Source organism: Chlamydotis macqueenii, chromosome 2 (assembly GCF_036417535.1).
Source record: "Chlamydotis macqueenii isolate bChlMac1 chromosome 2, bChlMac1.mat, whole genome shotgun sequence".
Classification (NCBI taxonomy): domain Eukaryota; kingdom Metazoa; phylum Chordata; class Aves; order Otidiformes; family Otididae; genus Chlamydotis; species Chlamydotis macqueenii.
Window position 1 is genome coordinate 125,510,953 of NC_141557.1, and position 14,760 is coordinate 125,525,712.

The 14,760-nt window shown below is 39.7% G+C and overlaps 1 protein-coding gene across 1 annotated transcript; it reads right to left on the reverse strand.

The window, feature by feature from the left end:
* Positions 1-791: 791 nt before the first annotated feature.
* Positions 792-14,565, reverse strand: GGH (gamma-glutamyl hydrolase). The gene is made up of 9 exons (XM_086740866.1): positions 14,404-14,565; positions 13,780-13,894; positions 12,430-12,480; positions 9,191-9,275; positions 6,798-6,936; positions 5,819-5,925; positions 5,624-5,714; positions 4,228-4,365; positions 792-2,880 (listed from the first exon to the last, which is right to left on the reverse strand). The coding sequence occupies exons 1-9, from the start codon at positions 14,534-14,536 to the stop codon at positions 2,762-2,764; spliced, it is 978 nt and encodes a 325-aa protein (XP_086596992.1). The 5' UTR covers positions 14,537-14,565; the 3' UTR covers positions 792-2,761.
* Between the last annotated feature and the right edge of the window lie 195 nt (positions 14,566-14,760).

Genomic DNA, 14,760 nt, shown 5'->3' on the forward strand with positions numbered 1-14,760 from the left:
CTTGCTGATCAATGGATGTTTTTCCCAAACAGCAGCAAGTAGGATGATGAGGCTCACAAGCCATACTCTGAATAAGCTGAGAGCATGGCCACAGGCTCCTTTTCTTCTCTCTCCAGCATTAATCCTAAAAACTATATTAGAAGTTTTGTCTGAGCAATTAAAAAACTATATTGTAAATCAATTAGAACACAGAAGACATCTACTGAAACTTCTTTAAAACAAATTTTTAAGCCCTCTATTGGGTGAGTGATAGCCAGTCCTGGGTTCCTTCTCCTGACTGGAGGAGAACTTGATGGAAGATGTCAGGTATTATAAGGAACAGACAGAAGTTCTCATTTCACTGAACACTGCAGACAGTTGCTCTGCTTACAGCTCTCAGAGCCCTGAGAGCACCCACCAGTTCTGCAACCCCTTCCCACCTTCGCAGGGGTTTGGCTGCCTGTGCACGAGCGAGCTCTGGCACTCTGCACCTGGGATGAGCCCGCTGTGAAAAAGCTCCATGAGAAAGAGCTGTGGGCAGCCTTGCTGAAAGCTTCTGCCCCTTGACTCAGCAGCCATACTTAAGTCCATTTTAGCTCAGGCCCTGGGCGTGGGTCCCTGTCTGAGCGACCAATGCTGTAGGTACATCTGTGCTGGGCCACGGATCTCTTATCCTGACCCTGACTGGCTGACATGACCATACCAAGTGGACACAGGTTACGGTAGCCTCCCAATTTGGACTGTCACAGATGGAAATACAGGCAACAACTGTTAACACTTTATCCATGGTATCTAAAAGAGAACAAAACTACACACCTGCTTCAATAAAAATTTATTTATCATAGAAAAATCATGAATACCAGCAAATAAGGCCTTACAAGATAAAAGATATAAAGGAAAGACACATACAAATTCATAACAAATACAATGCTCTCTCATCATATTAAACACAAGACTCCATATAGTCACACACTTAGGAACTAGTTACTACCATCGCAGTTAGCAGACACTTCACTTGCAAGATTGACCCCTGTTTTTAAAGCTAAATCCTGCTCTCCTTACTTAGGCAAATTCTCAGAGCTATTCCAAAGAACTCATCCTAAACAAGCAGTAGAAGACTGGAGTTGGTTTGTAAGTATCTTAGCTGCCACATTTATATGGAATTGTAGAGCATAATCCTCTTTTTACACTTGGTTCTACTCAGGAGTCAGCTAATACAGTTAATATAATAAGTCACCTATATTAAAAACTAGTTCCATTTACTGAAGTGAATGTAGAAATAATCTGCAATATCACATGTTTAAGCTTCTAATTACCTGGTAGCGTCTTTCTGGTAGTCACAGTTAATGTTTCCTTATAGTTTAACGAATGTGTTTCACATTCTCTTATGCAGTTGTTTCATTATAAAGAACAAGTTAGAGAGTCTTTTACTTGAAACACCTGAGAAATGTACCAGTTTTATTCAGATACAGTGCTTCAGAGTATAAGGTACTATGACCTTTGAACGTCCCTTCCAACCCTAACCATTCTATGATTCTATGTGATATAAACCTGAATTCTCAATGAGCTCCAAATCCCTGCTGATGTTGACAGAGTTTGGAAGCTGTGCAATAGAGGAAAGCTGTATTTGATTGTCTCATCTTAGTTCTGTTTTGAACAGCACACAAAACCACTGAGCAAAATTTTCACTAAGTGTGCAGCAAAGTAAACAAAAAAAAAAAAGGTATCACAGTGTATTGAATACAACTGCTATTATCACATTATGTCAACATTAATAGGCTTCTTATATACATTCACCTGCTGTTTGAATTCTAGCTGCATTAAACTACCCAACAAGAGAGAAAGAAACTGCTGTCTTTACTACGTTAATGGTAAACTACCTCTTGATTGAAAGCAAGAATTCTGTCCTGTAGCTACAATAAAAGTCAGACTATGTAAAGAAAAAATTAGGTTTACATTCTTCTCAATACAAAGAAATGGACATTTGCATCTTGTATCTGTCTGCTGACATCAGTGACTCTCAGGAGAAATTCTTCGAGGACATATAAAACTGAATTTGAAAAGAAGAGAAAGTGGAATCAGCAATTAACTATGCCCTCCAGACTTACTTAACCTGATATTTGTCATGCCTAGTTTACACTGCATTCTCATATTTATGTAGACATCACAAGGTATAAGCACTCCAAACAGTACTGAATGTACAGGAGAAACGGCTTCACAAATGGGATATAACATGTGCTTTTCCAGCAAAAAATGTCTCTTCGCTATCACACCTCCTTACTATTTTGGTCAACTTTTGCAAATGACAAAATAGTCCTTGTCAAGAACTTGGTTACATACACATATCTACAACAAACCCAAGATCAGAAGTCTCATTTGTTAAATCATTTGAAAAGGATAGGATTTTACTAAGCAAGGTATCTAAGCCTCCAGTGCTATCATAGTCCACAGCATTTTACAAAGATAACGCTCATATTTTAAAATACACAAATACAGTGTTTTTCCTTGTAAAAACCTGATTACTTCCAAGTTTATAAGAAAAATGCATTTTTTTTGTAGCTTGCCTTAAAATGTGATCCGGGACAATTATTACATTACTGAATGTAAATTTTTGTATTAATGGTCCAACAGTGCAGAAGAAACACAGGATAAATCATTGTAAAGGAAGAGAGCAGTTCTGGCTTTCTGTCACATGCAGTGCACTATATCAGCTTAATTACACAATGCTGGCAAATAATTCAATTTATAAATAGCAACACTGCACTTTTGACATTACATTCAATCAAAAAAAATAGATTTGCTGAAATGAAGAAAATGTTCCTGTATAAACTGGAGTATAATTATAAATCAATTCTTTTGTTTCATCATCTTCACTGGGGAAACGGTGCAGGCTCTTCCGGGCTGTAAAACATTGCAAAAATACAGATCACTTTACTGTTTTCCTCCTTAATAGCATCTTTCTTGGCAAAGTAAGTTACTCTGTGTAGCATAATAGCAAATAGAATTACAGTAACCAGTATGTGAAGATAGATCTTGAAAAGCTGGTTACAGCAGTATTTTATTACTAGAGAGGAAGAAATGTAATTATTAATTTAAAGCCAAGACTGTACAAAAATATTTATCCATGAGATACTGGCAGCATCTAACAGAGACATCAGTACTTGTAATATTGAAAGAAATGCATCAGAGTATCTGCCTACTGAAAGTCGCAGTGTTAGAATTGACCGTGCTGGTGAGGACAAAAAAAAAAAAAACAAACAAAAACAAAAAACGGAGTCCTCATCTGGTTTATCATGTTGGCAACTCTACACAATTTAAAATTAACGACGGATGGATATGAAAATGATATTTCAGTAGAATGGCATAGCTAGTAAGTGATCATAGACAAGTATATTTCCGCCAGCTGAAAACAGTTTACATTTTTCACCCTGTGGTTTACTTTCAAAGTTAAGGAAGACATTCTGCCTTACATTAGCTAAAAACATCAATTACTCATTGCAACACTATGATATGAAGTACTCAGCAGGAGCAGCTGTACGTGGATTGGAGAGGTAATGAAGAACAACTCATGATTTGGTATATGAGATCGGGGGGTAGACACACACAGCTGGCTGATATAAGTTTCCTCTACTAGAGCTGAAGGTCAACAGATCAAGAAGCTAGTGACTCATCTGTGTGGTACTATGCACAAGCTCATTATACACACACATTAGCAGCTCTGTAAAATTCGAAAACATCTTGTGTTGTCTATAGTGTATAACTGTTGGGCACTACATTCCACCCCTTTGATACACTGATACATTGCCCAAGCCGTATTTATAATCTTGGTGCATATATTTTGCAAGCAAAACTGAGAATACATTGAACGACTATAACTGAGTTTGGAACTGAAGAAACCTCTGGAGTTATGAATGAAGTGTTTTTCGTTTCATTGTCTTTGTCCAGGGTAGGCTAAAATGTTACAGTGATCACTTGAAATGGTAGAAAGTCACAGCACAAACAAGGCTTTTGAGCCTGTCTACTGAAAAGACTTTGTGGAATGCCTGGACTTTTGATGTCACTTTTACTAAGCCATTCTATTTCTAGTATCCTTTGGTTTTTTATAAGCCTATAAAGCTTGCAAAGTAATCTTCTCAGAAAGGAGTAAGAGGTACTGAACTTTGACAGCTGAAAAACAGGCCTGTCTTCAAAGATTTTCACTAATGCTTCACTCTAAAAACCAACATTTATAGATAATAAACTTTTTACCTTCATTAACGAAGAAGTCAGCTATGTAATATGCTGCTCTTACAGCCGATGAGGAATGTGGAATGCCTGGTGAATTCTTCCACTCAAAAGGATTCTTCTCTGGATGCCACTGGACACCATAAATTGGGTATTTGTATGCTGCAACATAAAGCACGTAAGCCTTAAGAATTATATGCTTAGCCTTACTGCAAAAGAAACTCTAAGGATAAGCTACAAAAATACCTCACTTATCAACAGCTTCACAGAAGCTTAAACAGCAAGTTGAAACTACCTTAAAGTCACAGTAGAACTAAAGGTTAAAAAAAAAATAAAAATTGATATTGTAAAAGAAACGTCTCATTCCATGCAGGAAGATTTTTTGATTATTCATCACAGGATTAACATACATATATATTAAAATAATGATACATATATATCAGTCTCAAAACTTCCTATCTACTGCCAGCACCACTCAACATACAGCATTCACAGCCACACAGGATATCCCTGGCAGTTCCATGGGACAGATCCAAGTCTTAGAATCTTCTTGAAGGTCCAGTCAACCCAGGGGCAGCTCCCATCTGCTCTGTGCCAGGCCTGATACACACAGGGGGAAGCCAGTCCGTAACTCTCTTACAGAGGATAGCAGCTGATGACTGCTCTGTGACAAACCGCTTGCAGGCACGGGAGATGTCTGTCATTAGCCTAATCAGGTTTTCTGATCAAACTGCTATTCTTCTCTTCTGGAGGACAGCCAGCATGCCATACAGAAGAATCCCATGGGCCAACAGCTGGGCCTTACTGGAGAGCTGCTAGCAGTGCACTGATCGAGATAAACCTCTCCCTAAAGAGCCAACTTGTTTCTTGAGCTGAGCAAGCCTGGTGCAAAACATACGCAACAGAAGATAAGTAATGCAAAGGCTTTTGAGGGAGGGCAATTACCAGTATTGCTGATAAAGCAATGAGGGATGTTGCTGTTACCTCAGTACCCTGAATTGTTCTTCCCGTACAGCAAACAGATACACAGCGTCACAGGAACGCAAGCATGAGCGGACAGACAGAAAAGAGGGTGCAACAGAGGCACACTGCACTGCAGAGGGATTAAACCACTACAGGACGAGTGCTGTACACTTCACATCACCGCACTTGAATATTCCAGTGCTAAAATGTAACAACATATCTGGAAGGGGAACAGCAGGTGAGAGAAGTAAGTAATCAGGCTCACAGATATGTACTCAAAAGATAAAATATCCCTGCAAACAGAGTGTGTTCCTCACAGCCAGAGCACTGACAAGACTGGTGCTCACCCTGCTATTCTCATAGCAAGCTTGCAATACAAGTTAACATCAGTGGCACACCACCTCTGAAGAGCTACTTTGTTACGGTCACAGTTGACAAAGGAAATGCATTTCCCTACCTTCCATGGTAGATATAAACTCCACTTCATCATCGGTGTTAGTGGTCAGAACGTTATAGAAATTACGAAGCTTTTCATTCTTTGTGAAATTCTGTGATAAGGAGGGGGGGAAAAAAGATGTGTTATTTGTTCATTTATTTCTAGTTTTAACACAGCAAGTGCACTTGTGTTCAAGGAAATAAAATGATCAAATACCTCCATGGAGAGGCTCCACACATGAAAGTTTGACGTCAATGGCTCAGTAGCAAAGGCATGTAATACATCATCAGGGAAATTCTTGAACAACCTACTGTTTTTTGCAGCTGTTACAATGAAAAATGAAAAAAGGATACTGTCCGTTACCCAAGCTGCTGACAGATGGACTAATACTGAACAGGAGACAAATTTGATAAAATACTGCATTAAAGTAAACTTTTTTCTGTAGTATAACTTTATAATTTCAGAATACACTGCAAGGGAAAATCAGTGAAATAACTACAACAGGTTTCAGTGTGCTATTACCACTGTCCTCCAGTCTTGACTTAGAGAGGACTCGACTTTGCTACTTAAGTTCTTACTAAAATGAGCATCATTCTTTGCCACTCGTTTCAGTGACCTTTCCACTCACAATGAGCACAAATGACAGAATTTGTGAATGCTACATGGTCTGCAGATGGATTACACACAAATTAAAGAATAAAGAATCAACAGAGGCCACATTTTACCAGTGTTGCGGAGTGGCACAGCTCTATCTTAAGGGATCTCTCCGATTTCAATACTGTAGAAGCAGGACATCAATGGTAACATTAATCATTAGCAAAGATGCAATTTGAAAAATTTAAAATCACCTGTTCTCCAAGTGTTATAGGTTTTGGACCTGTGAATTTTGTTTAACTGTAACAAAAAGAGACCCGAACCCACATTATTTTTGTAGGCCCAAATTATCAAACTACTCAAAGAGCCACAACAGTGTTTTCTGCTGACTGCTGTTGGTTTCAAATGGCTTGTGCTCACATCTCTGCTTTAGAAGTGACAGAGTTGCTGAATTAATAAAAACAGACATGGCAACTTAGTAAGAAAAAATTCAACAAGATAATCACCAGAAACCTCCCAAACATTCACATCCATATTTATCATGAACAAAACACAACACCTCTCAGCAAAACTCAGACAGGAGATGTAATGGATTTTTCACCTGAGGTGAAGTTCAGAGGGAATGCAAAACCATCCGTCTTGGTATTAACAAGTAAAACTTCGCCACTTGTGAGATACGTAAGCTCCTCGTGTCCAAGACATGTTCCCCATACTGGGAAATAATCTCCTTTATCGTTAGCCTTAAAAATAAAAAGCAGCAACGTAAGGAAAAAGTATGCAAGATTTACAGAAAGAAGACTGAAGAGAACTTCCTACTCTTTTCGCTTTCTCTTGTGTAGGTGAGAAGTAAAACTATTACAGTGGTACAAATTGCTACCGGGGAACTGTAACAGTTCAATTACAATTGAAATAAACAAGAATCCCTTAGTTTTTCTCCTAAAATATGAAGGCTAGGGGATATACACATGTCCGTTGAAGCAGTAAGCTAAGCCTAATGTTGATATTGGTTTTACTTATTCTAGAACAGAACAGTCATGTTGAGGGCAGCCTAAACAGAAACCACAAAGTGGCAACATTTTATAAAAAAGGCAATCATAAGAAGGGACACAAACCAATCTGTCACCATTTTGAGGGAAAACCTATTCATTACAATTCACATGTTTACATGAAACAAGTTATGATCACAGAGCAAGGGCCCTTTGCAATGTCCGTATACCTGTGCCCACTCTCCAGATTAAGAAAACATAAATCCTATTGTGAGCATGGCGATGGTCTTAAGTCCCACACTTACATGGTTGTTTAACTAGCAGCTTTGGTCTGGAGTTCCAGAAAGATAAATTGTGAGTTTAAGCAACATAAAAAAAAAGCGACAATCATTTTCAAAAGAATAACAATTGGCAGGTTACTACAAAAAGAAGAGAAGAAAGCAAAAAGCAGAAAAGGAAAGCAAAAAGAGAACACAACTGGCTTCTTGTCACTTAACTAAGCACACTGCATACAAACAGTGGAGATCTGGATTTTTGTATGGTTTATTCCTGATAGTAAGTGCACGTTAGAGACTGGGATGTTTCATAACTCCTGTTTTTGTGAAATCTGAGTAATCTTTCTTAACTTGCTTCTAAACATTTTTAAGTTATGTATACTAAAGCACACCACACCCCCCTCACCACCCCAAAGAGCTGCTACTTAAAAGCTATTTTTGAGAAAGCTGAAATTACAGGCTTAGAATAAAAATGTTACCCTACTGCATCACTAATAGTATGGTAATAAAAGCCCACATAACTACTACTTCTCAGAGCAAAACATGGAAGATTTACAGAAAGAAGACTAATAGCACTGCAGAGTCTTCTTGACCACCCATCATACATGGCTAGACACAGGACTTGCAACTCCACTGTCTTTCACGTAAGTGAGGAATAAAACCACTGAAGGCAAAAAATAGACTACAGTTTAAGAACAATTACAACTGAACCATAAACATTTTGTGCACCGTCTCCCTTCTTTTTAATTAACATCAGCCTGGAGGCTCAGCATATATTAAACAACACCTAAGACATCACATTTTAAAAATTAATTTAAAAGCTGGAAAACAGTATTTCATTTAGGTTTTTGCCTAGCTTGTAAAATTCTATTGACCTGGATGGGATTAGCATTTCACATGCTCTATTCATATAAAAGCAGAGCCAGACCAAGTCATTTCTCATTGTGAACATTTGAAAATGATGGGAAAAGGAGCTCTCATATGTTTTTAAAATATATAACATTCAGTCAATTCTGTACCTGCTAATATACTCTTGAGAAGCTTACCTTACATTAGTAGAACTACCAATATTTTATAGCGCTAATTAAGTCTCAAAAGATGAAAATCAAAACACACAATCATCACAAATAGCACAGAAAAAAAGCCTGACTTATGAGTAAGGGTTACCTATGACAAACTGAGAATTATTTTCTGCCTTTCACTCACTCCCCTGAAGTACACATATCATCTAATAAACCTGACTCTCCGATCACAAAATTATGACATAGGCAATTCAGTTAATCATTGCGAAATGTCAATAGAATTTCGTAACAGTACTGCAAACCACAGTACTAAACACCAAGACATAGGCGGCACTTCACACAGCGAGCAGTTTCAAAGAGACAAAGGAGATTAAATGTCTCACATAAAAAGACAGAGACTCTTTGCAAGATTCAGGTTTAAGGCGACAGACTAACAATCACCACAAATAAAGACAGAAGAAGAATTCTCACCTGAAGAACTTGGTAGTTTAAGACCACGACACAACATATAACAGGAGAGGGTGTCAGAAGTCTGAATCTTAAGCTATTGAATGATTTTTTTAATGCAGAAGTCAGCAATGAGTTACTTATTACAGGGTTTGCAGTTAACACACTGGATGCCAATGGAAAACTATGAAAATATGAGCCTCTGTGTCATGTGGATCTCTGAACAGTGACAATAACAAGAACAGACTGTTCCTTAGTGATTACCTCTAATGCCTTGTGGTAAAATATCTTAGCAACCCTGGAATATTCTGAAGTCTTAAGATCCACACCACCTCCTGGAAAAAGTACCCTGAAAGGCAACATCCAAGAATCTGATTAGCAACGGTGATCAGGCTAAAACCTGGACAATGTACACAAAGAAAGGTCTGATAGTGGCTTTGAGGATAGGATTCAAGTCTAAGTTAAGACACTCATTTCAGAAATCTATAGATAGGCATCTAAGCTTCCATCATGGACAGCAGGGATCTAGTCAGAAAAGTCAAAGGAGACTTGAACAGATTTTCTGGAGCAGACACCTAACTGGTAGGTAGGCTGAACAGCCCTGTAGGCTCCACTGCCTGTACTGAAGAGCATTCAATTAATTAGAATTAATTTAGACAGTCAGTGCACATGCAGACAGAATTTAGGATATGATTCAGTTAAAGACTTAGACACTTAAATCTTACTGTTCTTCTACCGAAGAATGGTTATTATGACAGACCAGTGACTGAGATTAGTGCAATGCAAGGAAGAGGAGAGTAAACAGAAAATACACAAAACATACAAATTTCAGCTGAGGTACAAAAGGGTTGCCTACCATGACTCTCTCAAATCCTGTCCTGACTCTAAGCTGGCTCTCCCTACAACTTTAAAATCCCAGCCTCAATCTTAATTCATCCTGTTCAGTTTCAGAAAAGAACTGTGTCCCTGGTAGAGTGACCTTCATGTAGACAACACAGATCAAAAAGTGCTCATTAAAAGGGGAAAAAAAACGTACGTTTGGCCGTAACCTTTGATTACACAGGATCCAATATAGATGAAGGAGACAAAGCAATCTCAGAGACAGTTTCAAAGAAATAGTGCCCACTCTTTTTCCACCACAAAAAAAAAAACCAAACAGCAATGGCAATTCTCTGTGTGGCTCCCCAAACACCACAAAAGACTCAGTACAGTCTAGCAGAGATTTCACATGTACATGGGTTGACATGGAAAGTAATCAAGTACCATTAGAGACAGTAACATGAAATAAAGGAAGTCTCTTCTAGCTCTAACTGGAGTATGATCCACAGAACCAACAGAACTGAATGTGTGAGCACTCCCTAACCCACTGCAGCAGAACCTCAATTAGATTTACTCAAGTCACATCTATCAGTTCCTGATTTTTTTACCAAAACAGCTGAAGGATTTCCTCTACATTTCTGTGCTCTGGAAATGGCAACTTGTATAAGGGAGATACTAAAAAGCAGCTAGAGACAACTAACATCTCAAATGATCCCAAGCATTTGCAGAGCGAGTGTGGGTTTAAACCCTTGTGCCCAGGTTTATCATAAGGTGAATGATACACAGGATCATGCAAAAGCCACTAAGTATTTGGTGGAAAAGTAGAGCAGTATTCTCAAAAATACAAATCTGATTACTCTCCAGTGCCGATATAGAAAATGAATACAGCTGAAGGTATTTTCAAAACAGGCCAGACTATAGATTTCTACAGAGATCTAGTTAGACAAATAAGATGATCCTTACCTGGAAGTGCTGGAAAATTCACTTTACCCTTTCCTTTTGTTCAAACCAAAAACTGGCCAATACTAATTAGGAAAAACAATTTTCATTTCTGGTAATGCAAAAAGGAAGTAACCCATTAAGTAGCAATGAAAATGGCTTGACATTGCCATAAGCAGATTGAAATGCAACTACAGAGCTGTTGACATTCACTGTGAATTTCAAAAGCTACCTCAGGAGTACATTGCTATATTCATAAAATTCTGTCTCTACTATAGTAAATTTGATCACTTTAAGAAGGTGTCATTTAACAATAAATAATTTCCAACTGCAAAGAACCTGGAGCTAAGGTCTTACAACATGAAAGATCAATGTATTTCTTTTGTATTCTAAGTTTCCACAGACTGGCAAGGTTGTCCTTCCACAGATCTTGCTTGTTATTTACACACAGTTATACTGTAGAAGCCACTAGCTGACAGTGGAGGGCAACAAGAGGAAGTATAGACCATCCTTACACACCTACATAGCAGAAATCCAACTGACAGTCCCTACAGAGACAGAAGGATAAAGGAACTGGATCTACTTGCCTAACACCCTCTTCTGCATTGAGGTAGGTGGTGATGTATAAAGAACGGGAGACCTCACTGATGAAAGTGCTTCTGGCAACCAAAGAGGCTGGCAGCCATGAGAAAGGGATTAAATGATTCATTTTGTCTCTAACGTGAGGTGCCACAGGGGAGAAAGTGTCACTGTTTTATAGTTGCTTATACGGCAAGAGTGTAAAGGCCCATATCTCAGTGGATGCTGTGGAACATAAGAGGGTAATGCTCTCCCCAGACAGCCACAGGTCTAAATCTGCAAGTTCTACATATGATGATTAACATTCTAGTACATGCATAAGCTTCATAAAAATATTCATGGTCTAAGATGCTCATCTCATGACTACAAGTTGCCCAGTCATGTGCTACGGGCTTGTATTACAATGCTGTGAAGTGTAGCATCAGCAGATTTAACTCTTCTAAAGTGCATTTTTAGTACAAGGCAAACATAAAAGGTTTTGACTTTCCTTAGGCCACAATTAAAATGTGTTAAATTAGATCACATTATCCCACATTTAAAATGTGGGAAGAAAAGATGGGGGGACAGTTGCCATAGGTCAGCTGAGAAGTTTGAATATTTGTCTAACAAAAAACTAAGCCACAGAAACATGACAGGCAAGATGGGCCACTCAAGTAGCAAGAGAGTGCTTACCCAAAGAGAAAAGGGTAGACGAGACTGGAAATTAGAAACTTTTGTGATAGAGGAGAAATAAAGAGGACTGGAAGTGGGAAGAAAGGGTAGGAACAGGGATGAGACACTCAGCAAGTGCTACTAACACCAAAATTAAGGTGATCACTCAAATGAGGAAGACAAAAAAATTAACAAAGAGGAAGTGGGCTATTTCGCATGTCAAATTGTTAACCACTATAATGCCACTTCTGTCTGCCTGCAGGCAAGCACAAGAGAATGCCAAGATGAGTCTTGGCACTGTTGCATATTATCTGACACATGCTCCTCAAGGAAGAAAAGGCAGCAGACCGACATCGGATGAAACAGAGTGCGCTCCGTCTTAGAACGTATTTACATGTCTACAGTCCTCAGCACAATCTCTCAAGAAAGTAGAAAGACAGTGTTCTTGAGAATAGGCAGAGTTCAAAACCAGAACTATCACATCTTTCAACAGAAAAGCAGAGCTCAAAACTTACCCATTAATAGAGTGGAATATTTTATCATATTCTTCATCTGAAAGATTTAATCTGAAACATCAAGAAAATAGTTACACAACACATATGAAATATACATATTTAACCACAAAAATATTATCATTATTGAGTAGAAACATGTGACACAGAAAATACGTAGAAAGCATGTTTTAAATAGAACAAAGTAGTCTCAAATCAAATGAAACATTTCACCTGAAACAGCTCAGTAGAAACTGAGGATCCACAAGATCGAAAACAGAACCCTATCAGGTACAGTTCAGGGTTAGGTACTCCGAGACCCCTTTGCAGACACTTGTTAAATTTAACATTTACACGAATGGCATGGTTATTACTTCCTGCAGACCGGCAACTCCGGTTTCCAATTGACTCCAAGAAGGGCAGAGCTGCAAACAGTGGGTCACACCCATTCTTCAGCAAAGATATGGTTGAGAGGTGGAAAGATGAGGAAAAACCTCAGCATCAGCAAACCATCAGCAAACCAGTATGACGGCTACACTCCTGCAGAACTGATACAGTGGGTACCCTCAAAGCATCCAACTTTGCTGCATCTAACTTAGCTGCCAGAATTGGAAGCCTCCACCCATTAACGAAGCTTCTGGTTAGGGATTACTCTGAAAGCTCCACCAGCTACATGAGGAAGGCTGGCTTCTAATTCAGGCACTTAACTAGTGCTCTTATTGGACTGTGTAGATACATTCTACTGTGATCTTTTGCAGCAGCATTAGGATCGTTTTTAACTTCTGACAATCATCATTTTAACATCTGATTTCAGTGCATTTACTATTATATAGCTAACTGTTGGCTATGAAGAATTGTCAGTTCCGTTTCCTACTCTGCTACTTTTTGCCCAACAACCAAAATACAACAACACATGGAGTTAGTAACCCACAGCTTGAGCAGAACCGGACTTTGATTTCTTCAAGGACTACTAATGCCCCTCCTCCACTACTGCAATTCTGGGACCATACAATGTGACGAAAGATAGTAAGTGCATATGTATCTAGATATCAGTGTGTGTTTGTGGGGCACTGTTAACTAGACTGAATATAGCTAACTTCAAAAACCACAGATGCAAATTATGGAGGGTAATTTTACAGGTTAAAAAAAATAGCATTTTTCAAATAAAGGTTATTATAAGAAGAAATATTTAAAATTACATGTTCCGGTCTGGTTTTATTCTGATTTCTAAAACAGCTTGCAAATTGTGGAATCTTTAAATTGTCTTTGAGGAGCTCCGGACACTCAGAAAAGCAGCACAGCTGCTTTCTGCTCCTCTAAGACGATACCTTTATGTTAAACAACTGCCCACTTGTAACAATATAAAAAATCTACCTTATTGGCACAACTCGGGCTCCAGCGGATTCCAAAAACTTCACATACGAAGCTGCAATGTAAGAACTTCCAAATTTGTGGAACTTCTCGAAGTGACATTCCTGTGACAATATCCCTGAAGGGTCCAGGAAAGAAAATTACACTATGCAAATAGCAAATGCCACACACAGAAAAAAAAAAAATAAAATAAATTCCAGTTTCCCACCTGCCAGGTTAAGGTGTTATATTTACTGCCTGAAGGAATTACAAACACTGAGACAATGGGGCATAAATTACGACGCCTAGTCACAAGGTACTAAATAAACAGGCATTATCTGACTAAGACTCAACTTCCCTGCTTTAACTATTTAGCACTACAACTTCTCTTCAGTAGTTTAGGGTTATTTTAAGATTTTTAAACAAAGTACATAGAGCGTAAGGCGATTTACACGAACTTTAACCAAACCTAGGCTCCGGGAGACCTTCCACTCCACACAGAGCGCGGCAAGGCTTCACCTCGGTCGCAGGAGCCGCTCCCTCCCCTAGGACAGCGAGGGCAGGGCGGGAGGCAGCCCCCGGCCCGCCGGTAACCCCCGGGGAGCGGCCGCCGGGAGCTGAGCGACCGCCCACCGCATCTCCCCTTACCGATGATGGGCCTGTCGTTGCCCTCCGCCGGTCGGCCGCGCAGCAGGAGGGAGGCGGCGACGGCGCAGCGGGGCAGCAGGAGGAGGAGGATGGCGGCGGCCGGGAGGAGAGGAAACCCCACGAAGCGCCCCATGGCCACGTCGCCCGCTGCCCGTCAGAAGCAACCGCCCCGCTGAGCCCGGCCCGGTGCCGCACACCACCCGGCCGGCCCGCCCGCCCTCCGCGAGGCACGCTGGGAAATGTAGTTCCGGCGGCGGGGCCTGTGTCCAGACAGGAGGTGTGGGCTCGGCCGCGCTGGGGTCCCTTGCCAATGCTCGGCAAAAGCAGCGCTTGTATCGCTAAAAAGGAATTCGGAGC

Bases quoted from the DNA above. Each gene is read 5' to 3' on its own strand.
- GGH (XM_086740866.1), bottom strand. From the start codon at position 14,536: ATGGGGCGCTTCGTGGGGTTTCCTCTCCTCCCGGCCGCCGCCATCCTC. The intron at 6,937-9,190 runs GTAATCACTAAG...TTTATTTTTAAG, and splicing joins TTTACCACAAGGCATTAGAG to GCTAACGATAAAGGAGATTA. The intron at 5,926-6,797 runs GTGAAAAATCCA...TCATTGTAACAG, and splicing joins CCCTCTGAACTTCACCTCAG to CTGCAAAAAACAGTAGGTTG.